The sequence below is a fragment of the Lissotriton helveticus genome, chromosome 1_1 (assembly GCF_964261635.1).
Source record: "Lissotriton helveticus chromosome 1_1, aLisHel1.1, whole genome shotgun sequence".
NCBI lineage: Eukaryota > Metazoa > Chordata > Amphibia > Caudata > Salamandridae > Lissotriton > Lissotriton helveticus.
In genome coordinates this window covers 848,005,740-848,030,883 of record NC_136057.1, presented here as the reverse complement: position 1 = coordinate 848,030,883, position 25,144 = coordinate 848,005,740, and the positions used below count along the sequence as shown (strand labels likewise).

At 42.6% G+C, this 25,144-nt stretch overlaps 1 protein-coding gene across 1 annotated transcript in view; it reads right to left on the bottom strand.

The window, feature by feature from the left end:
* GNPTAB (N-acetylglucosamine-1-phosphate transferase subunits alpha and beta) overlaps positions 1-25,144 on the bottom strand; it is a 542,239-nt gene that overhangs the window by 414,830 nt on the left and 102,265 nt on the right. Inside the window, exon 6 of the mRNA XM_078675067.1 lies at positions 13,930-13,994. Within this exon, the coding sequence (XP_078531193.1) occupies positions 13,930-13,994 (65 nt within the window). The remainder of the gene's footprint in view (positions 1-13,929; positions 13,995-25,144) is intronic.

Genomic DNA, 25,144 nt, shown 5'->3' with positions numbered 1-25,144 from the left:
AGACACCGGAGAGCCAATCAGCTTCGCTTCGCAAAGCTCCGTAACGCGAAAAGTACGCGAAGCGGTGCGCTGTTACAGATATATATCTTTTTTTGAACGTTAATTTCTCAAAATCCACTGAAGCACATATATTGAGACCTAGCAAAGGCACATCGGGCTACCAGTCCCTACAATTTTGCCAAGTTTCGTGCAAATCCATTCAGCCGTTCGATTATTATTATTATTTTTTTTTTTTGCCCCGCGGGGCACTTTTAAAACCTCCACATCAAACCTACGGGGTCAGCGAGGATCTACTATTCCCCCTTATGGTCATTTGCCCCTTCGCTTTGGCCTCCTCTTGTCTCTCGATCCTACCGAGAGACAAGATGGCGGCCGCTACGGACTGTTTGGAATGTTGACAGACGCCGGAGCACCAATCAGCTTCGCTTCACAAAGCTCCGTTGCGCGAAAAGTACGCGTCCTGGAGCGCTGCCCGGTCCGCTGTTACAGATATATATCTTTTTTTAAACGTTAATTTCTCAAAATCCACTGTAGCACATATATTGAGACCTACAAAAGGCACATCGGGCTACCAGTCCCTACAATTTTGCCAAGTTTCATGCAAATCCATTCAGCCGTTCGGGCTAAAAGTGAGGCCAACCGCCCTATGGAAAACTCAATGTTAAAAACACGTTTTGGGACCCCCCTTTTTTCTCAGCCCCCCCTTGACGAACACCCTCCAAATTTTCAAGGGCTGCTCAGAAACAAAATGTTCCATTTTCCTGAAAATTTCAGCCAATTCCGTCCACAAACGCCAAAGTTATTAGACATAGAATTTTAAAAAATCCCATAGAGAAAAAATCCTAACTATATATACCTACTGGCGACCGCCAGTAGGTAATATATATATGTATATATGTATATATATATATATGTATATATATATATATATATTCACTGAAAAAACCATAGGTTATAGACCATATATAGTTAGGAATTAGCATTTAAAAAACCTTATTTTACTCACACAAAACCATTGAAATTCCATATATAGTTAGTTGCACTAACTATATATCGCGCACCCGCAATCCACTGCTGATCATGTCACATATTACATCATTCATGACATGGTCAGTGACATCACTGATGACATCACTGATGACATCTCAAATGACATCACTGATGACATCACTGATGACAACATCCAGTGACTGTATGTTTCTGTAAAGTTAAAATATGTCTTACATATTGAAGAATGAGTGGATGTATAAGTGTCTGGATGAAGGATTTAGTAGGTGCGTGACTGACTGTATGAGTGAGTGATTAAATGTGTCTCACTGAATGCATGGGTTAGTGACTAAACTGTCTTAATTTGTGCATCATTATGTCTGTTGTGATGTAAACTGCTGCATGTGTTGATCATTAGCTATACGAGAGGCTATATGTGTTATTAATTGGTTGCCCAAGTATTTCTATGGGAGATTGAGTTTGTGTGGGGGTGGCTGGAAGGTGTGTGACTCTATGCATAGATGTGTGAGCAGTTTATTCACTAGGTGTATGAGTTCAAGACTGCATGTGGAAACAGCTACATGGGCAGTTGACTGTGTGCATGAGTGTATTGATGAGTGAATGGATATCTCAATGCTACATGTCATAGTAAGTACATATGTTAAACACAGTACATGTGAGAGTTGGCATATATAAATAACTGTGCATGAGAGCCACTGAATGAGTGAGTGGTTGTATCGATCATTGTGAACTTGTATCAGGGATTGTATAAGAGAGTAAACATGTGTTAGTATATGTTTCAATAAGTAAGGTGTGTTTAACTGTATAGTTGAAGAAATGGAGGTGAGATTGTTTCTTTGCATGACTGACTGGGTGTGTGAGTAACTCCATGATGAGTGGCAGTGTGTGAGTGTCTGTATACACTGAGTGTATCTAAGGTTATATTAGAGTCTGAAGAGGTTTATCGTATTAGCACAAGAATGATGTCAAATGAGATGTCATCAGTGATGTCATCAGTGATGTCATTTGAGATGTCATCAGTGATGTCACTGACCATGTCATGAATGATGTAATATGTGACATGATCAGCAGTGGATTGCGGGTGCGCGATATATAGTTAGTGCAACTAACTATATATGGAATTTCAATGGTTTTGTGTGAGTAAAATAAGGTTTTTTAAATGCTAATTCCTAACTATATATGGTCTATAACCTATGGTTTTTTCAGTGAATTTCAATGGTTTTTTAATAGCAAATATCATAAGCTGTCGAATGTCAAGTACGTGGTAAGTAAAAACATTTTCGTGTTTATGCACACTGATCTGCTTTGAATGCTGCCCCCCACCCCTCATTTCTATTAGGAGTACTCTCTCTTTGCAGATAGTGAAGGGTAGTTAACGCAGGCCTTTGCCCCCGTTGCCCCCGTTGTAATCCGTCGTGCCTGCTTCTCTCTCCATTTGATTGATTGTTCTCTTTGGTTCATTCTCTATTTACAAACAAGCACAGAGTCGCAATACTCTGTTTAGTCTTTGCAGATAGCGAAAAATCGTGTAAAAAAACAAAAGGAATCGAGCAAAATCAGTAGGCCACTAATGGGATCTCTTTTTGACCTCCCTAAAATAGAAACATTAGGTACAACCTGTTGATAATACCAATGTGTATGTACATAAGCGGCGTTCATTTGTGTTCACAGTACCCCTTGTTGATTGTTTGAATCGAGCATTGAATTGTTCGAAGTTGATTCTCTTAAGAATCTTCTCTGCCTGCAAACGAGGAAGAATAGGAATATTCTCTCTCCCTTTGCAGATAGTGAAGGGTAGGTAACGCAAACCTTTAACACGTCGTGCCTATTTCGTTCCTCATTGATTGATTGTTTCCCCAAACATTGACTGTTTGGGAATTGGTTCTTTTTGGAGGTATTCCCTGTTTGCAAATATACGTAGGAAAATCTTTGCAAATAGTGAAAGGGTACGTAATGCGGACCTTTCTCCCCCGTTGTAATCTGTCATGCCTATCTACTCCCCACTGATTGATGCACCTGTTTCACCCGGACCATTTACTAGAGATACGTCATGTGGCCCGACCAGAGAGCACCCCTAGTGAAAAGGACATATGCAATAATAACGAAGTGATCACTGTATCCTGTTAACAGAAACTTTAGCATGAAACAACCTGGAAAGAAAAGAATAGGAAAACGAAAATCAGTAGGCCACTGATGAACATGAACTTTTATTAAACAACGAACAAAGAAACGATAACATAACGTAATGATAAAACCTATTAATGTCCTAGAAACAAGAAAACGTTAAAATATGCCAGTGGTGAGAGACCAGAAAAACAGTAAGAGAAACCAAATCACCCTTCGCTGTCCCACCGCCTGCCACGCCAAAAAAAATCGATAGACTAGGGAAAATGCAAGTCAGTAGAACATCCGCCCCCACTCTGGAAACTTCCAAGGTGGGGCAGGGTTGCGGCTACGCCCAGCCGGGAGCAGCCCATATAAGGCGGGTCCTGCTGCCACGCCTCGGCCAGGAGATCCTAACGTAGGGTGTAGCCGGAGGAGAGGCCGAGGCCAGCGGGACCTGGCCAGGGGATTGCCTTTACAACGCTGAACAGTTGCAGGGGGGGGGAATGTCTCCTCGACCCTCCCCTCTCTCTCCCAGTCCGGCCGCGGTGGCCCTTGACAGTTTCAGGTAGTCCCGCCACATGCTCTTCCGGTCTGGCCACCAACGGTCGGGGGGCCGAGGCTGACGGGATCCGGCTGCAGCCGATAAACCAAGAAACCCGTTCATGGGGCCAGAGCCAGGGGCGTCCGGCCGACATCTACCGGAAGCCCGGCCCGAAGACGGACGGGACACTTCTTCTTTCTTGAATAATGGCTGCGACAACACTGGGGGGGGATGTCTTGCACATGCCTCCGACCCCCCCCCCCCTCGTCCTCATTGCCTGGTCCGGCCATAACAAATCTCAAGCGAGACGCCGTGGGGTGCACTGGGAGGGAGAGACGGTGCAAACAGGCCTCTCCCGCCTCCCCAGGTGGAGGCTTCCCAGCTGCACCCTCAGCGCTCCAGGCGCCCGGAAAAGGGTTCTTCTACTGTGGCCATGCTGCAACGTCTCGCCCGGCAGGGTGGAGCCCGTCCGCTCATTTGACCCCGCGATCGCCAGTAGCTACCGAACTCTCAAAATGGCGGTCGACCTGGCAAGAGCGGGCCCAGCATAAAGAAATGGCCCGGTCACTGGTTGACTCCACCACCGTAGTCCTCCACGACCTTGAAGATTCTAGAGGAGCCGCGGGAGTCTCCGACCCCCGATGGGGAATGACTGCCATGATCGCCCGTGGAGTGACGAAACTGTATCCGCGGGACGTCGGCGCTCCCATGCTGGCGCCAGCCTCACTTTGAATTACTAGAATCCTGCAGACCTCAGTTCCGGTGAAAGCACAGTGTGACCCGGTAGGAAAAATTGTTGCACCCCCTCCCCTTTTTGACTGATAGTTCAAACCACCGATCCTTTCCTTTGCCCTTTTAACGGAACTTTGGACTGCCTCCCCCTCTTTTACATTTTCTAGAGAAAACAAAACATTAACCACTACATTAGCATAGCAGTTGACACCAGAACTGTATTCAAATTGAAAACCAACAACATCTTCAACAGAATCCTTTTTGTTTCTGCTGTGACCCTGCTACAGCACAGGCATTGTCCCCAGCAGTAATTCTGCAATGCCGGTAAGAATAGCTGTGGTGCCTACTGGACTCACTCACCCCCGCAACGCCCCACGCCGTTATTTGCTGGGCGGCAACTTACTAGACATCACTTTCGTGCCATCTAGATTTCAGCGCGTTCTGCTGCCTTGGAACTATTCGCACAACAGACTGCTACTGACGACCCACCCCCAGGCAACATCTTCTGAATTTTCATAATTTGAAAGAACTAGTAACATGTCCTCATCAGGAATTCAAAAGAAATTGCCACGGTCTCGTCGTTGTTTAAATGTTTTTACTGTTTTTGTTTTGTTGTATATATTTATATGTTATTAAAGTTTTATATTCCTACTACTTTGTTGGAGTGCTATATATTTTTAATGTGACACATAATTGTAAAAACTTTGATGTACAAAGAGTCATTCCTGGAATCTTCCGCTTCAGGCTCGGTCCCCTCCCCAATCACAATACAGGATGGTTTTCAGATAGTAGGAACACGTGTGGTGTGACGGATCTCATCGGGTGTGGGCCTTGATCTACTATAACTCCTTTGAAGAGGGGTGATTCTTTACAGCTGGGGCCATAAACTACATCTGCAGGGCTAGGTGATAGCCTGGACAATCGGACACAGAGGAAGAAGAGTGTCAGAGGGTGCGGTAGTGAATAGGGCGAAAGGGAGGTGTCGGGCGGGCACAGAGTGTGATTTTCAGGGAAGAGCAGCGCAGATGGGGGGAGGTTTATTGCCGATGCATAAGACAGAGAGCGGGGGTGACCAGTGCCTGGGGAAGATGCTTGCGAGGGTGGGGAGCCATGCTACGAATCGACAGCATGCAGAGAGTGGGTCTGGTCAAGGCATCTAAAATGGCTGCCGTGCACGACAAAAGTGTGGCATTTCAAAAAAGGCAAGATGGCGCAGACAATGTTTTTCAACACTTCCTCATTTCCTTCGAATCGAACGTTAACAGACGTTGGTGCATATTACCAAAGTTAAGCGATATTTATTGCTAACGATGCTTACCAACGAATTTTTTACCGCTAAGCATCGTCAGAAATTATCGAAGATAAACCTTGCTATTATCAAGGTTTATCGCAAATGCGATAATAAACGGCCGCAATGCATGAATATCGCTAAAAAGTCAGCGATATTCATGCATTACCGAGCTAATGCTCTTAGCCATGTTATCCACCTCCCATTGGATAACATGGCTAAGAACTGCTCAGGGCAGGTGTTACTTTTTGGAGATATTCGCGCTTAGCGCGAATATCTCAAAGTTGGTAATAGGAGATAGATATCTTGCATGTTGTAATGCAAATTATTGTGGTATATGGAACTCATACCATAATCTCTCAGGAAAGCAGAAACTGATCCTTTTGGGACCGCCTAAAAAGGCCTAGGGGGTGAGGGGTACTCTACTTTGCCCCCTTTTCACGTTCCGAACTATTTTATTTTACTCTCTTCTGTAATTACACAAAATAGCAGCGATAAGATGCATCGGAGACACACAGTGAGAGAAAGGAGGCCGGAGATGAAGAAGAGATGTCAAATACACATTGGAGATAATATAGTGGCAGAAGGGAAGTAAATATGAGTAAACTTACCATGTAACATAAAAATGTTGCACTCTATACTATAAGTCTCATTTTATACTACAATCACTTCGCTACAACCTCATAAATTAAAAATAAAAATGAATAATGTCTCAAACAATTTTTGATTTCTAAATATAAATTTATTCTTCAGAATTTTCTAAATTTGAAAGAACTAGTAACATGTCCTCATCAGCAATTTCCTCATGAAAAGTCTGCAATGATGATTCTTGTAACTCTATGGTCTCCAAACATTCGATAAATTCGCCATCAACAGATTGATCAAAAAAATCATTCAAGTCATCTCCTCCTTGTGACAATATTTCATTATTGGTGCTGTCAATTTCAATCAATGTAGTGGAATCATTCAAGTCATCTCCTCGTGACAATATTTCATTATTGGTGCTCTCAATTTCAATCAATGTAGTGGAATCATTCAAGTCATCTCCTCCTTGTGACAATATTTCATTATTGGTGCTGTCCATTTCAATCAATCTAATGGAATCATACAAGCCATCTCCTCCTTGTGACAATATTTCATTATTGGTGCTCTCAATTTCAATCAATGTAGTGGAATCATTCAAGTCATCTCCTTGTGACAATATTTCATTATTGGTGCTGTCCATTTCAATCAATCTAATGGAATCATACACGTCATCTCCTCCTTGTGACAATATTTCATTATTGGTGCTCTCAATTTCAATCAATGTAGTGGACAATTCAAAAGAAATTGCCACGGTCTCTTCATTGTGAGCCATTTTATTTTGAAATTGCTTGCTGTAAATTGCAGAAAAAAATAATCACTTTCATTTATCGTTTTTAGTAATACATAATATAAAACTAACTTTATCAAGTATTTAGTATAACAGAAGGACTGCAAATAAATAACAGAAAACATTTTTCAAATTATCTTCAAGTGTACAACATAGTTCCCCTTACAAATTAACAACTCACCTTTTTAAAAGTAGGAGAAGTGTTAGTACTGTGTAAATCAAACACCAGAAATTCACCACCAAAAATTCCTCACAAATGTACCTCAGACAGTAGTATCACAAAATGGCTGTGGTTTCCTCTCATTTGACATATATACATAGCCAATTAACTTTCATCACACACAAATACAAAACCAAAGTAACATTTTAATTGGTTCTAAATTTCAACACTTTCAAATGTGTTTTCCCCATGCAATTTTCCATAGGACATTTACATACGTCTACAGCCTGAATGGCTGAACGGAATTACACCAAACTTGGCAAAATGGTACATCAAACCTAAGAGGTCAGGAAGGATCTACTATGCCCCCTTATGGTCATTTCCCCCTTCGCTTTGGCCTCCTCTTGTCTCTCAATCCTACCGAGAGACAAGATGGCGGCCGCTACGGACTGTTTGGAATGTTGACAGACGCCGGAGAACCAATCAGCTTCGCAAAGCTCCGTAACGCGAAAAGTACGCGAAGCGGAGCGCTGTTACAGATATATATCTTTTTTTGAACGTTAATTTCTCAAAATCCACTGGAGCACACATATTGAGACCTAGCAAAGGCACATCGGGCTACCAGTCCCTAATATTTTACCAAGTTTCGTGCAAATCCATTCAGCCGTTCGATTATTATTATTATTTTTTTTTTTTGCCCCGCGGGGCCCTTTTAAAACCTCTACATCAAACCAAGGGGGTCAGCGAGGATCTACTATGCCCCCTTATGGTCATTTGCCCCTTCGCTTTGGCCTCCTCTTGTCTCTCGATCCTACCGAGAGACAAGATGGCGGCCGCTACGGACTGTTTGGAATGTTTACAGACGCCGGAGAACCAATCAGCTTCGCTTCACAAAGCTCCGTTGCGCGAAAAGTACGCGTACTGGAGCGCTGCCCGGTCCGCTGTTACAGATATATATCTTTTTTTAAACGTTAATTTCTCAAAATCCACTGTAGCACATTTATTGAGACCTACAAAAGGCACATCGGGCTACCAGTCCCTACAATTTTGCCAAGTTTCGTGCAAATCCATTCAGCCGTTCGGGCTAAAAGTGAGGCCAACCGCCCTATGGAAAACTCAATGTTAAAAACACGTTTTGGGACCCCCCTTTTTTCTCGACCCCCCCTGGACGAACCCCCCCCCAATTTTCAGGGGCTGCTCAGAAACAAAATGTGCAATTTTCCTGAAAATTTCAGCCAATTCCGTCCACAAACGCCAAAGTTATTTGACATAGAATTTTCAAAAATCCCATAGAGAAAAAATCCTAACTATATATACCTACTGGCGACCGCCAGTAGGTAATATATATATATATATATATATATATATATATATATATATATATATATATATATATATTCACTGAAAAAACCATAGGTTATAGACCATATATAGTTAGGAATTCGCATTTACAAAACCTTATTTTACTCACACAAAACCATTGAAATTCCATATATAGTTAGTTGCACTAACTATATATCGCGCACCCGCAATCCACTGCTGATGATGTCACATATTACATCATTCATGACATGGTCAGTGACATCACTGATGACATCACTGATGACATCTCAAATGACATCACTGATGACATCTCAAATGACATCACTGATGACATCACTGATGACATCTCATTTGACATTACTGATCACATCACTGATGATATCATTCATGTGATAATACGATGAACCTCTTCAGACTCTAATATAACCTTAGATACAATCAGTGTAAACAGACACTCACAGACTGTCACTCATCCATGGAGTTACTCACACACCTAGTCAGTCATGCAAAGAATCAATCACACCTCCATTTCCTCAACTATACAGTTATACAAACTTTACTTATTCAAACATATACTAACACATATTTACTCTCTTATACAATCCCTGATACAAGTTCACAATGATCCATACCGCCACTCACACATTCACTGGCTCTTATGCACAGTTATTTATATATGTCAACTCTCACATGTACTGTGTTTTACATATGTACTTACTTTGACATGTAGCACTGAGATATCCATTCACTCACCAATACACTCATGCACACAGTCAACCGCCCATACAGCTGTTTCCACATGCACTTTTGAAACCATACATCTAGTGAATCAACTGCTCACACATTAATGCACAGAGTCATACACCTCCCAGCCACCCACACACACACTCAGTCTCCCATACAAATACTTGGGCAACCAATCAATAACCCATATAGTTACTCATATAGCTACTTATCAACACATGCAACAGTTTACAGAACAACAGACATAATGATGCACAAATTAAGACAGTTTAGTCACTAACTCATGCACTCAGTGAGACACATTTAATCACTCACTCATACAGTCAGTCATGCACCTACTAAATCCTTCATCCAGACACTTATACATCCACTCATTCTTCAATATGTAAGACATATTTTAACTTTACAGAAACATACAGTCACTGGATGTTGTCATCAGTGATGTCATCAGTGATGTCATTTGAGATGTCATCAGTGATGTCATCAGTGATGTCACTGACCATGTCATGAATGATGTAATATGTGACATCATCAGCAGTGGATTGCGGGTGCGCGATATATAGTTAGTGCAACTAACTATATATGGAATTTCAATGGTTTTGTGTGAGTAAAATAAGGTTTTGTAAATGCGAATTCCTAACTATATATGGTCTATAACCTATGGTTTTTTCAGTGAATTTTCAAGATTTTGTAAATGCTAATTCCTAACTATATATGGTCTATAACCTATGGTTTTTTCAGTGAATTTTCAAGGTTTTGTAAATGCTAATTCCTAACTATATATGGTCTATAACCTATGGTTTTTTCAGTGAATATATATATATACATACATATATAAACATATATCATCTGTATATCTATATAAATACAAACATAAATGCATGCATACATATACTTATATGCATACAGATGCATGTTATTTACATGAAAGTTGAAAAAACACTAATAAAAGCAAAGCTAAAAAGCCACCTCATTACAAACAGAATGGCTTTAACTTAAACGAGGGCGAGATCTATTGCATTTTCAATGCTTGTTTACTTTGGTTCCATCAAGAAGGCATTCAGATGTGTCACACATTTGCCATAAATTCTGAATGTTAGCACTCTAGTTGCACATTAGATCACTGTAGTAAAGCTACTGCTCACCAGGGACGTCTGCTGCTGGTATTCAAAGTGCATGTTTCAGTCTGCATGTCAGAATTGTTTTAATGAAATTGAAGAGGGTTTGAGAAGTCACTCAAAATGTGCCCTAATTTTTCTTTCTGCAGCACTAATCATAATTCATATGGCAAAATATACCCCCTCATTTTGTTCCTTTTTAAATTAAATGTTTTAAGAGTTACCACTTTATTCCAATCAAGATGGCTTCAGGTGTGCCATACCTTTGTAATAAGTAGGACTGTTAGCGCTCTAGTTGTTCTTTAGAACTCTCTGGGACATTCTGTCATTGGGCTATACTTGGGCTACATCTGGGTGATATTTGGGCTACATTTGGGCTCTTTTGTCTCTGGTGGCCATTTTGGGAGACTGCATGTCAGAATTTTTTAATGAAATAGAAGAGGATTTGAAAAGTCACTCAAAATGTGCCCTAATTTTTCTTTCTGCAGCACTAATAATACCTTCTATTGCATAATATACCCCCTCATTTTGTTCCTTTTTAAATTAAATGTTTTAAGAGTTACCACTTTATTCCCATCACGATGGCTCCAGGTGTGCTATACCTTTGTAATAAGTAGGACTGTTAGCGCTCTAGTTGTTCTTTAGAACACTCTGGGACATTCTGTCATTGGGCTATACTTGGGCTACATCTGGGTGATATTTGGGCTACATTTGGGCTCTTTTGTCTCTGGTGGCCATTTTGGGAGACTGCATGTCAGAATGTTTTAATGAAATAGAAAAGGATTTGAGAAGTCACTCAAAATGTGCCCTAATTTTTCATTCTGCAGCACTAATCATACTTGCTATGGCAAAATATACCCCCTCATGTTGTTTCTTTTTAAATTAAATGTTTTAAGAGTTACCACTTTATTCCAATCAAGATGGCTTCAGGTGTGCCATACCTTTGTAATAAGTAGGACTGTTAGCGCTCTAGTTGTTCTTTAGAACACTCTAGGAGGCTGCAGTAGAACACAAAGGAATCAACTGACAGTCTCTGTCCTTGTTGGATGTACATGTTTTACTGAGAATGTCAGACTTCATTTTCACATGACTGAGAAAGATAATGTGAATTTACAGAAAATATGCTTTCAGTTTAGCTTATAGATCCCCTTCCAAACCACTGTGGGAAAATCATGAGATATTAGTTTTCTTTCAAACAATATTCATGATATCACAGCAGAAGGTTTTTTCACATGGTAAAATCACCTTAGAACCCACCACAATTCCTAAAACGAGTATGGTACCATCAACAAATGATTTATAATGTAACTAAAGTCCTAAAACCCTCTATTAACTACAATGCTTTTTAATGAGGTGCTATCATGTATATTGGTCCCAAGATGGCTGCCAACACTTCTTGGATGAAGTGCTGACAGCCAATCAGATCAGATGTGTGGTTAGGCTCCGCCCAGATATATATCTTTTTTTGAACCTAAATTACTCAAAATCCACTGGAGCACATATATTGAGACCTACAAAAGGCACATCGGGCTAACAGTCCCTACAATTTTGCCAAGTTTCGTGCAAATCCATTCAGCCGTTCGGGCTAAAAGTGAGGCCAACCGCCCTATGGAAAACTCAATGTTAAAAACACGTTTTGGGACCCCCCTTTTTTCTCGACCCCCCCTGGACGAACCCCCCCCCAATTTTCAGGGGCTGCTCAGAAACAAAATGTTCCATTTTCCTGAAAATTTCAGCCAATTCCGTCCACAAACGCCAAAGTTATTAGACATAGAATTTTCAAAAATCCCATAGAGAAAAAATCCTAACTATATATACCTACTGGCGACCGCCAGTAGGTATATATATATATATATATATATATATATATATATATATATATATATATATATATATATATATATATATATATATATATATATATATATATTCTTTACAGTCATTCCATGGATGAAGCCTTGACGCGTTTCGGCGGACGAGATATTTTGTAATATCAAAAGGTCTCGGCTGTGACTAGACATAAAAAAATACATGTACAACTTAAAAATCTAAGTTTAATTGATGCCTGAATTAATGTTTCCTTAAGGGGACTCTAATCCAGGCCTTTTAATGCAGATGAGTTTTTGCATACTGGCACTAATCAATCAAAAGTAATAATAAGGATGTCCATGAGTGAAGCAGGATTTTTTTGTAAATGTTGTGCTTAGCATAATGCTCATTCTTAGGCTTTATACAGTCTGTGACAGACCAGGTAAGATGTTTTCTGTTGAGGGCGAGTAGAGGCAATAGTATGATCTACCAATTGCTGACTTAGAAACACACATGAAACCCTGCATACCTTAAATGCTCTATTAAGATAGTAAGCAATACAGCGAAGAACGTAAGGGATGCATTCCTTTTAAACAGAAGTGAAGTACCTCATCCAAATGAGTCTCTGGATAGCTGAGACTAATTCCTCAAGAGGGGACTGTTCAAAATGAGAAAGAATGTCTAGAAAGCCAGGCCTTGGAATTTCGCAAAAACACTTGATTTACAGCAAAGACTATGGAGAATTTTAAGGCATTTGACTACATATTTTCGGAAGGTATTTTTTATGGTTTATTATCTGATGCATTTCATCTGGTGATTCAGTAGTGATGTTATTTGAACAGGGTACTCTATTACTGATTAACCATCTTTATCATGATACCTAAGGAGTGTTACTAATAAGCTTTCGTTTGGTATTGGTATGGTTTTTTACATGGCAGTTTCTTTTCTTTGAAATATAATTTCTCAATAAGTTCACAGGTACAGTGTTTTATCCACAATCAAATTGTCAAGTTTCTGAATGAGGAGGAAAGGATTCAGAGGAACCGTAAGCTCATAATGATTTAAGTCTTCATGTAGGGAGAAGATTTTTTGTACATAAAGTAACCCTGGGCAAAGCACTACGCTACGCTCGCGTAGGTTGCGCAACTTCGCACTATGCGAACTGCACGTAGCACAGTGCAAACATGCGTAGCGTAGTGCAGCGGTCATTTTTTGCTTGCTCGCGGTCCTCAACGTCAAGTTGGCGACCGCGAGCAAGCAAAATAACATCCTCGCGAGACCTTTTCCTTGTTCGCGATCAGCAACATCAAGTTGCCGATCGCGAGCATGGAAAATAAAGCTCCCGGCGAGATTCTCAACGCGGGGAGGTCAGGTTTCTCGTTGCGAGTGGTCGTGCATGCTCACGACCGCTCGCGATGAGAAACTACCAGTCTGCGTTGAGAAAGCTGCAGCTCGAGTAAAAATCTACTCAATCAGCAGAAAAGAACAGCTCACACTGTGCAAGATGCTGTTTTCAATGATTGCACAGTGCCGGATGCTTGTCCGCACTGTGCAATCATTGAAAACAACATCTTGCACAGTGCGAACATGCTACTACGCAGTTCGTGTAGTGCTACGCGTAGCTTGCAAAGTGCACTTCGCGTAGCTAGGCGTAGCGCTACTTCGAGAACTACGCCCACCGCTAATATAAATTAATTATTTTAAAATAGAAAATACACACAAACATACCATGTATCCTCTCCATACTGTCTGCTTGATGTTGTCCACTGAAACGCCAGAATGTGCAGCTTCAGCTACAAATAAAAGCAAAGCAAAAACAAGAATAAGCATATCTAATTTACAATTGCAGCGTGGTCAGCCATCATCCATTGATCACCTTTCAGAGAATTAGGGTTATGAAAAGACATATGGCAACACTACATTTACAATCCTTAACTGTAGCCGACAACCTCGATTTTGGATTCACAGGACAAAAATACATTCTCTTCATCGTGTTTTATACATAATCTTCATTTGCTGCAGCAGTGGTAATCTGAGATGAAGTAAACATCAAAACACTTCCATTGTCTTCATGGATCACTTTCTAGTACAAAATTGCTCAATTAAGACTCTTTTCTTTTTTCTGGAATAAAGGAAGTGAACTACTGCTGCAGAAGAGAGCAGATTTAAAACCCATAAAGGCAGCAGACATACAGGTGTGTAGGGGCAGGCAGATAAACTGGTAAAGAGGAAAGACTGAACAGTCATTTTATTTATTTCTACTTTTACAACACAACAAAACAACTAAAGTGCCAATTTACCTTCTGGACATCATCAAAAACCCAGCTAACACAACCCTTCAAGTAACTTACTTACAGGTGAACAGTGGAACTTACCAACAAGAACAATACAGTCATCCAAGAGAACATATATCTGTAAACTGAAACAAACCAAACCCCTGCCATGCCATATACTGCACCATGGGAATTACATACACAGTAGGAAATATGATCGACATTTAGGAATGAGATTAAGCTTCCGATTTATAACCACAAAACCCTAGTGTTTTACCCCTAATTCAAGGCCCCAGGCAGGCGCTTACAAATACATGTTAATAATGGCCCAAATATTTCAAGGCCTTGACACTTGTGATATTAATTTGCATTAGGCATCTTCCAAATCACTGAAAAATGCTCTACCCTTAAGGCGAACAAAGCGATACAAAAGGGGATGATGGACGGAGCGTTTGAGCAAATCAAACACTCACCCCCAGTCAACTGATCTGGGTTTAATCCATCACCATTCTTTAGCCCACTCAGCCACACCATTTCAGACATGGCTATATGCAAATCAGTCTGACCCTGTGCCTCATGGGAACAGTCCAGCCCGAACTGCCAAGCCATGTCTTCCATGGACCGGAAACAAGCATCCTGGGACCGGTTTCGGATTCATAATCCTCATCAGCCAGGCTATCTTGAATCCAGTGGCCAAGTGAGCAAGGGACTCACGTCTGAGCATACCCTGCCACACTTAGGGCGAACAAAGCGATACAAAAGGGGATGATGGACGGAGCGTTTCAGCAAATCAAACACTCACCCCCAGTCAACTGATCTGGGTTTAATCCATCACCATTCTTTAGCCCACTCAGCCACCCCATTTCAGACATGGCTATATGCAAATCAGTCTGACCCTGTGCCTCATGGGAACAGTCCAGCCCGAACTGCCAAGCCATGTCTTCCATGGACCGGAAACAAGCATCCTGGGACCGGTTTCGGATTCATAATCCTCATCAGCCAGGCTATCTTGAATCCAGTGGCCAAGTGAGCAAGGGACTCACGTCTGAGCATACCCTGCCACACTTAGGGCGAACAAAACGATACAAAAGGGGATGATGGACGGAGCGTTTGAGCAAATCAAACACTCACCCCCAGTCAACTGATCTGGGTTTAATCCATCACCATTCTTTAGCCCACTCAGCCACCCCATTTCAGACATGGCTATATGCAAATCAGTCTGACCCTGTGCCTCATGGGAACAGTCCAGCCCGAACTGCCAAGCCATGTCTTCCATGGACCGGAAACAAGCATCCTGGGACCGGTTTCGGATTCATAATCCTCATCAGCCAGGCTATCTTGAATCCAGTGGCCAAGTGAGCAAGGGACTCACGTCTGAGCATACCCTGCCACACTTAGGGCGAACAAAGCGATACAAAAGGGGATGATGGACGGAGCGTTTGAGCAAATCAAACACTCACCCCCAGTCAACTGATCTGGGTTTAATCCATCACCATTCTTTAGCCCACTCAGCCACCCCATTTCAGACATGGCTATATGCAAATCAGTCTGACCCTGTGCCTCATGGGAACAGTCCAGCCCGAACTGCCAAGCCATGTCTTCCATGGACCGGAAACAAGCATCCTGGGACCGGTTTCGGATTCATAATCCTCATCAGCCAGGCTATCTTGAATCCAGTGGCCAAGTGAGCAAGGGACTCACGTCTGAGCATACCCTGCCACACTTAGGGCGAACAAAGCGATACAGAAGGGGATGATGGACGGAGCGTTTGAGCAAATCAAACACTCACCCCCAGTCAACTGATCTGGGTTTAATCCATCACCATTCTTTAGCCCACTCAGCCACCCCATTTCAGACATGGCTATATGCAAATCAGTCTGACCCTGTGCCTCATGGGAACAGTCCAGCCCGAACTGCCAAGCCATGTCTTCCATGGACCGGAAACAAGCATCCTGGGACTGGTTTCGGATTCATAATCCTCATCAGCCAGGCTATCTTGAATCCAGTGGCCAAGTGAGCAAGGGACTCACGTCTGAGACCGAAACCGGTCCCAGGATGCTTGTTTCCGGTCCAGGGAAGACATGGCTTGGCAGTTCGGGCTGGACTGTTCCCATAAGGCACAGGGTCAGACTGATTTGCATATAGCCATGTCTGAACTGGGGTGGCTGAGTGAACTAAAGAATGGTGATGGATTAAACCCAGATCCGTTGACTGGGGGTGAGTGTTTGATTTATACAAACGCTCCGTCCATCATCCCCTTTTGTATCGCTTTGTTCGCCCTAAGTGTGGCAGGGTATGCTCAGACGTGAGTCCCTTGTTCACTTGGCCACTGGATTCAAGATAGCCTGGCTGATGAGGATTATGAATCCGAAACCGGTCCCAGGATGCTTGTTTCCGGTCCAGGGAAGACATGGCTTGGCAGTTCGGGCTGGACTGTTCCCATAAGGCACAGGGTCAGACTGATTTGCATATAGCCATGTCTGAACTGGGGTGGCTGAGTGAACTAAAGAATGGTGATGGATTAAACCCAGATCAGTTGACTGGGGGTGAGTGTTTGATTTATACAAACGCTCCGTCCATCATCCCCTTTTGTATCGCTTTGTTCGCCCTAAGTGTGGCAGGGTATGCTCAGACGTGAGTCCCTTGTTCACTTGGCCACTGGATTCAAGATAGCCTGGCTGATGAGGATTATGAATCCGAAACCGGTCCCAGGATGCTTGTTTCCGGTCCAGGGAAGACATGGCTTGGCAGTTCGGGCTGGACTGTTCCCATAAGGCACAGGGTCAGACTGATTTGCATATAGCCATGTCTGAACTGGGGTGGCTGAGTGAACTAAAGAATGGTGATGGATTAAACCCAGATCAGTTGACTGGCGGTGAGTGTTTGATTTATACAAACGCTCCGTCCATCATCCCCTTTTGTATCGCTTTGTTCGCCCTAAGTGTGGCAGGGTATGCTCAGACGTGAGTCCCTTGTTCACTTGGCCACTGGATTCAAGATAGCCTGGCTGATGAGGATTATGAATCCGAAACCGGTCCCAGGATGCTTGTTTCCGGTCCAGGGAAGACATGGCTTGGCAGTTCGGGCTGGACTGTTCCCATAAGGCACAGGGTCAGACTGATTTGCATATAGCCATGTCTGAACTGGGGTGGCTGAGTGAACTAAAGAATGGTGATGGATTAAACCCAGATCCGTTGACTGGGGGTGAGTGTTTGATTTATACAAACGCTCCGTCCATCATCCCCTTTTGTATCGCTTTGTTCGCCCTAAGTGTGGCAGGGTATGCTCAGATGTGAGTCCCTTGTTCACTTGGCCACTGGATTCAAGATAGCCTGGCTGATGAGGATTATGAATCCGAAACCGGTCCCAGGATGCTTGTTTCCGGTCCAGGGAAGACATGGCTTGGCAGTTCGGCTGGACTGTTCCCATAAGGCACAGGGTCAGACTGATTTGCATATAGCCATGTCTGAACTGGGGTGGCTGAGTGAACTAAAGAATGGTGATGGATTAAACCCAGATCAGTTGACTGGGGGTGAGTGTTTGATTTATACAAACGCTCCGTCCATCATCCCCTTTTGTATCGCTTTGTTCGCCCTAAGTGTGGCAGGGTATGCTCAGACGTGAGTCCCTTGTTCACTTGGCCACTGGATTCAAGATAGCCTGGCTGATGAGGATTATGAATCCGAAACCGGTCCCAGGATGCTTGTTTCCGGTCCAGGGAAGACATGGCTTGGCAGTTCGGGCTGGACTGTTCCCATAAGGCACAGGGTCAGACTGATTTGCATATAGCCATGTCTGAACTGGGGTGGCTGAGTGAACTAAAGAATGGTGATGGATTAAACCCAGATCAGTTGACTGGGGGTGAGTGTTTGATTTATACAAACGCTCCGTCCATCATCCCCTTTTGTATCGCTTTGTTCGCCCTAAGTGTGGCAGGGTATGCTCAGACGTGAGTCCCTTGTTCACTTGGCCACTGGATTCAAGATAGCCTGGCTGATGAGGATTATGAATCCGAAACCGGTCCCAGGATGCTTGTTTCCGGTCCAGGGAAGACATGGCTTGGCAGTTCGGGCTGGACTGTTCCCATAAGGCACAGGGTCAGACTGATTTGCATATAGCCATGTCTGAACTGGGGTGGCTGAGTGAACTAAAGAATGGTGATGGATTAAACCCAGATCAGTTGACTGGGGGTGAGTGTTTGATTTATACAAACGCTCCGTCCATCATCCCCTTTTGTATCGCTTTGTTCGCCCTAAGTGTGGCAGGGTATGCTCAGATGTGAGTCCCTTGTTCACTTGGCCACTGGATTCAAGATAGCCTGGCTGATGAGGATTATGAATCCGAAACCGGTCCCAGGATGCTTGTTTCCGGTCCAGGGAAGACATGGCTTGGCAGTTCGGCTGGACTGTTCCCATAAGGCACAGGGTCAGACTGATTTGCATATAGCCATGTCTGAACTGGGGTGGCTGAGTGAACTAAAGAATGGTGATGGATTAAACCCAGATCAGTTGACTGGCGGTGAGTGTTTGATTTATACAAACGCTCCGTCCATCATCCCCTTTTGTATCGCTTTGTTCGCCCTAAGTGTGGCAGGGTATGCTCAGACGTGAGTCACTTGGCCACTGGATTCAAGATAGCCTGGCTGATGAGGATTATGAATCCGAAACCGGTCCCAGGATGCTTGTTTCCGGTCCAGGGAAGACATGGCTTGGCAGTTCGGGCTGGACTGTTCCCATAAGGCACAGGGTCAGACTGATTTGCATATAGCCATGTCTGAACTGGGGTGGCTGAGTGAACTAAAGAATGGTGATGGATTAAACCCAGATCAGTTGACTGGGGGTGAGTGTTTGATTTATACAAACGCTCCGTCCATCATCCCCTTTTGTATCGCTCTACCCTTAAACACAGGCAGTGAAAGAATAGCCTCTATACCATAAATGTGTGATCTGTCCCTCAAACCAGATCAGAGCAGCGCGAGAAGCACAGAAATAAGTTCCCCACGCAAGCAGCATACTACTCAATAAAAAGTCTCATGTATGGACAGCTTGAAGCTTAAAGCAAAATGTTATAGCTATGAACACCTACTACTTGGACATCTCAAAACAATCTGTTACTTTAGGAATGTAGTAAAATTGAGGAATGATTTAAAACCTAAAAGTTTGTACCTGTAACTAAGCAATTCCGTTTTTAGCCCGTAAACTAGTGCATGTCTATTTTTAGTCTGAAATACTTATATCAAAGTACTGTTTCGATTGCCTTTTATATTGTTTACTGTGCCGCGGCCGCACAGATGTCCAGCACCAGCCTTCAACTGCTGGATCTACAAATTCCAGCTGTTTAAAGACTTCTAGTTGCTAATTATTTCCAAGAGTAGAACAGAGTGGGATGGCAAGTGGTTGTACATTATTTCTCATGTATTTTTTACAACTCTGGCTTACTTGGATCTGGGTGGGTGTGCTGCCTATTAATGTCCACATGATAAAAGTCTCCAAAGGTCACCACACTCACCTCTTCTTTAACGTTTCAGACGATAACTTAAACCTCATAAGTAATACTGAATAAAGGCAGCAATGGTGAGCAATGCAGTACCAGACTAGACACGTCAGCGAGTTCCTTCTACGTCGAGCCAACTAAACCTCGAGTATTAATATAAGCATTGGATTCTCGCCTATCCCCAATAATCCCAGATTCCAATGAGACCCATTCAATGTGTACATGTAGCTGCTACAGAGGGCAGTGAACTAAGAAAAAGCAGTGTCTCTGCAGCTGCCAAGAAGTATCTCTCAAAATCGGGACTTGCTAGCTTTTCTTCATCATCATACACCAGCTTCAGAACCTCCAAACTGAGCCCTGCTGAAGAGACATCTAAGCCAAGATAAAGACCTTATATACGAATACAAAATGTTCATAAAAGAATACAAAAACATACGAAGAAATAACTTTTCTTTTTAGGGATAGAGCCCCGTTAATGAGAAAGGCCTTTTTAGCCAACTTTCAAATGTATTCTCAAGACTTATAATTACTCTTGGGCATTACTGGACGGTCGTAGCTCCTAGACATATGCCTTGGTCTGTACACCATCACAACCCCGTCCTTGTCCCACCTCCGAAACCACATCAGGTAATGGGTGACTGAGATTTGCTTCAATAGATGCAAGGCCAGAGAACAGCACAGAGGTGGATATTTCATCCATAATCAGACAACGGTTAAGGTTTAGATGTTCCATCAAGAGAATGAGGTAATCCGTGCATAAACCATGGTTGCCTTTTGTGGTGACAAGGGGCTACTTCTTTAAGCAGGACTGCTCCCAAACAGAAATGAGAGTGGATCAATCTTCAGTGCTACAAGCATCAGTTACAGCGGGCAGTCTTGTACCTCTTCTAGACTTGGACATCCCAGAGACAGTCCCATTTGTGCATACACTGGTACAATTCAGTAGTAGAATCAAGAAAAGATAGAGCTAGCGAACTCCAATGTAGTGAGATGTTCTTGACTGATCCCTTTGCCGGTCCCCACTAATACTAACTGCGATCCAGAATCATCTCTTTTTCGGGACATCTGTGATGCTGCCAAGGTCCTTCATAGCTAAACGACACGATGCAGGAGAGGTGGAAGAAGTGACATCTCAGTAGGCAGCAGCTCACAGGTATATACCCGGCTGCCGAAACCTTAAAGATGGCATCTTTGAAAGTATGAAGCCAGGTCCTGGTGAAAAGACAGGTTTGTACGCAGAGTGGTCAGTGTGCGGAGATATCTGTGAGCTGGGGGACTTGACGTGGTACTGCAATAATCTGCTAGGGGACCCGAAGGTAAAACAAGGGAGTGAGGTGCGGGCAAGTGGAGTGTCAGTAAAGAAAATGAGATGTGATCTGCACTGACACAGTGCTCCTGCGTTAGCATGGATACGTGAACAGAGAGGGCCTCCCCTGCTCCGAACCAAAGGCACTATATACTTTCTCATCTACCATGCTTGAGGTGGTAGCTGGGATACTCAGATGAGTAGAAGCAATTATATGACCACTATGAAAGGTTACAACAGACTTCGGGCTTCAAAGTTGACTTTATTCTCCCATAGAAGAGGAGTCAGTGAAAAAGCAGACGGGAAATTTGTAATGCACCACCCATCATTTGGGCTCCTCATTATCTTGTTTTCCTATGAATAACACTTGCATATTAAGCATTAGTTGACTACCAGTGTAACACCAATCAGATGCCCATAAACTGAATTGCTGTAGGTGAGGAGTCTAATAATCAAGAAATACAAGGAAGGAGAAAATCACAGAAAGACAATGCCCTGACACAGGAACGCCAGAAGCACGGGGGAAATCCACTTGGCGAAAAAAAATTATGAGACATCAGAACAAATCATCACGCAAGAGAAGTTGGATAGGAGCTTAATGGTTATCGTTAACAGCTGAGAAAGTTAGTACATAAAACTGATATGGTGGCGATTGATGCAGGCCTCCTGAGAAAGGATCAATGCAAATTTGCCGAAAGAGTGAAGAAAACTGAGGGTGCACTAGCAGAATTACAACGAACACCAACAATTTGCAGAAACAAGTTAAAGATGTAGCAAAGATATTACTGCTCCTTCTAGAATACTAGGCGGAAGGCGTTAAGTTGCAGTCAGGGGCAATTATGTACATGTGGATGGCTTGCTAGAGGATACAGAGAGCCAAAACATGGCAGCCCACTTGAAACAATGGTTAGAGCAGTGTGGCTCACAAAAAATATCCAATTACTTTGTAGTGGAGAGAGCACATTCAGTTCCCACTAGACCCCCAAGACATGCAATAGCTAAGATCCTGAACTACATACAGACATGATTTTACAGTGCTCTAGACTAGCATGCCGCTTCTAGACTAGCATGCTGCTTCAAGACTGACAAAGCAAGGACCACATTGGGGAACATATTAACGAGGAAGCCTTCCCTCGAGCCCTTAAGGAATACCAATGGACAGAATATAGTGACCCTAACCTGGCAGTCACAGAATACTCAAACTGGATTGGGTCAGCAGTTGACTCTATTGCTCCTCTTAAAGAAGTATACATAGGTAGGAAAAAGCCGACATCCCCTTGGTTTTCAGAAAAACTTAAGTTACTTAAGCAATCCTGTCACCATCAAGAATGCATCTGACGTAAACATTATGACATATCGGAGAAAAGAAAGCACAAAGCTAGGCTGCTGGAATATAAACTAGCTAATAAATCAGAAAAATCATCATTTTGTACTCAGATGATATCATCCTTCAAATCTCCTCGAGATCTTTTTAGTCTACTTAGCTCTCTATCAAACCCTCCCATGTCTATCCATCACAGCACAAGAGCTCACAGGTCTTTTGTGATGGAATGGCTAACTCTTTCCACTCAAAGATTGTAAAAATGCATTCCTCCCTGGAGAATCTTCATTTCAAGCTTCTCAACTCGGATTAGAATATTCATCTGTCCTTTCTAAGCTCTTCTCCTAACATGAGAAGGGAACACTATCTGCCTTTCTCCCTCTTTCAAACGAACAGAGAGACCAGTTTTTAGAAGGGATTAATTCAGATTCCCCGTTGGAACCTTGCTCCCCAAAGGGGATGAGGTTAGGTATGGAGATCATTGTCCCTCACCTTACAGCGACGCTCAATTTGGGCATCACTTCTGGATGCTATCTACTACATTGAAAAAAAGCAGTCATAAAGCCTCTATTAAGAAAAGACAACCTAGATTCTACAGAATTTAAATATTATCGACCCATTTCCTTACTTCCGGTTCCTGCTAAGATCTTGGAGAAACATCTGAATGCACGAATCAGAATGTATTTGGAGCAACAGCAGCTACTGGATCCCCCTCATTACAGATTTAGAAGTTGCCATGGGATGGAAACTGCGGTAAATAATATCCGCACCTTGGTAGATGCAGGGAAAACAGTGCTGCTGATTCCATTGGATTTGTCCTCAGCATTTGATACCATCTCTCCAAACAAGCTAGTTGACTGGCTTCAGGAATTTGGGGTAACAGATTCGGCCCTGAAGCTGCTAGCTTCTTTCCTGACCGAATACAAAAAGCCAAGATGGACAATTCAATTCGGATCCTATCTTTAAATTCTTGTGGAGTTCCACAGGGATCCTCTTTGAGCCCCACCCTCTTTAATATATATCTCCCCATTGGCTACACTGGTCAGATCCTTTGGGTTGGAGATAATATCCTATGCAGATGACACACAATTAATTGTGTCTAGTACCAAAGACAGAGGCCACGGCTGCCAATTTTAACTACCGCAAGAAGTCAGTGGCATTATGGAGGGAAAACAACTATCCTCAGTTAAACAGGGACAAAACGGAGGTTCTAATATTTGGAAATCAGCATCCCCAATGACACATTCTTGGGGGCCTGAAATGCTGGGATCATGTCCCTGCATAGTTGATTCAGTAAGGAATCTTGGTGTCATAGTTGATAGGATTGTGACATCTTGCTTTTGGGTCATAAGAACCCGTAGAAAGATATTTATGTGTCCTTCATTGGCGGCACGGAAGCAAGGTGCAGTAGCATTGATCTTATCCATGATGGATTATTGTAATGCCCTTTACTTAGATATAAATAAGGCTTCCATCAATAAACTACAACCAGTGCAGAATGTGACAGCAAGATTGGTCCTAGATATTCCTAAATGTAATTCAATATCGGCTGTCATAAAGAAATTACACTGGCTCCCAGCAGAAAAAAAGAATTCTGTTTAAAGCCCTGTGCATTGTGCACAAGGCATTACATAATTCAGGAGCAGAGGGAATCAGGCATATCTTTCAATGATATGTCCCCATTAGACAACTGCGGTCTGCTAACAAACACTGCTTGTTGTTCCCACATATAGGAGGTCACGATGGGGAGGAAGGGCTTTTTTAGTCGCAGCGGCTAAGCTTTGGAATACTCTTCCTCCATTTATCTCCTGTGTGGAACCACATCTACCTTTTCGAAAGGCCTTGAAGACCTGTAAAAACTGACCTATGAAGATTCTCTGCTCTTATCAGATAGTGGAACTGTTTGCAGCGCCTTGACGCCTTCGGGTATTTGTTTGTGCTTTATAAAATAGTAATTCATTCAACAACAGCACAGCAAAAAAATGAGACACCCTAAAGAACAATGAAATCTAATTTTACTTTAGAACTTAGCCAGTTTGTAAGTACTAATGCTTTCTTTTAGGGTTACAAGTCAAACTTTTATGGAAGGAAGTGAAACATTATCCTAGATTACTCAACGGGAGGAAGCAGAGAGGAGAATAGACGCGCAAACTAAAACAGAAGTTGGAGGATGAGAGGCATATTGAGATCTACCTCGGTTTTCCTCACAACATGCATACATAAAACACAAAACACCATCATACATAAAACACAAAAATTGAGTTGAAGATACCTCCACGTGAACGGATTGCTCAGTGAATACACCATTATAAGTAAACAGTGCACAAAATTCAAAACCCTAAAGAATTAGTTTTAAAAAGATGAAGCTAATTCAATGGAACTACTTCCGTAGACATTTAAAAAAATTAAAATGCTTATTATCATGCCAAGGCTCCTATTCAGCGTAAGAAACATGAAAACATACATCACTGCTCACATTTTGCTTCTTAAGTGGAGAATATGAAAAAACTTCTTTCCCATTTTGATAAGGGATAGGATCTGAAGGAGGCT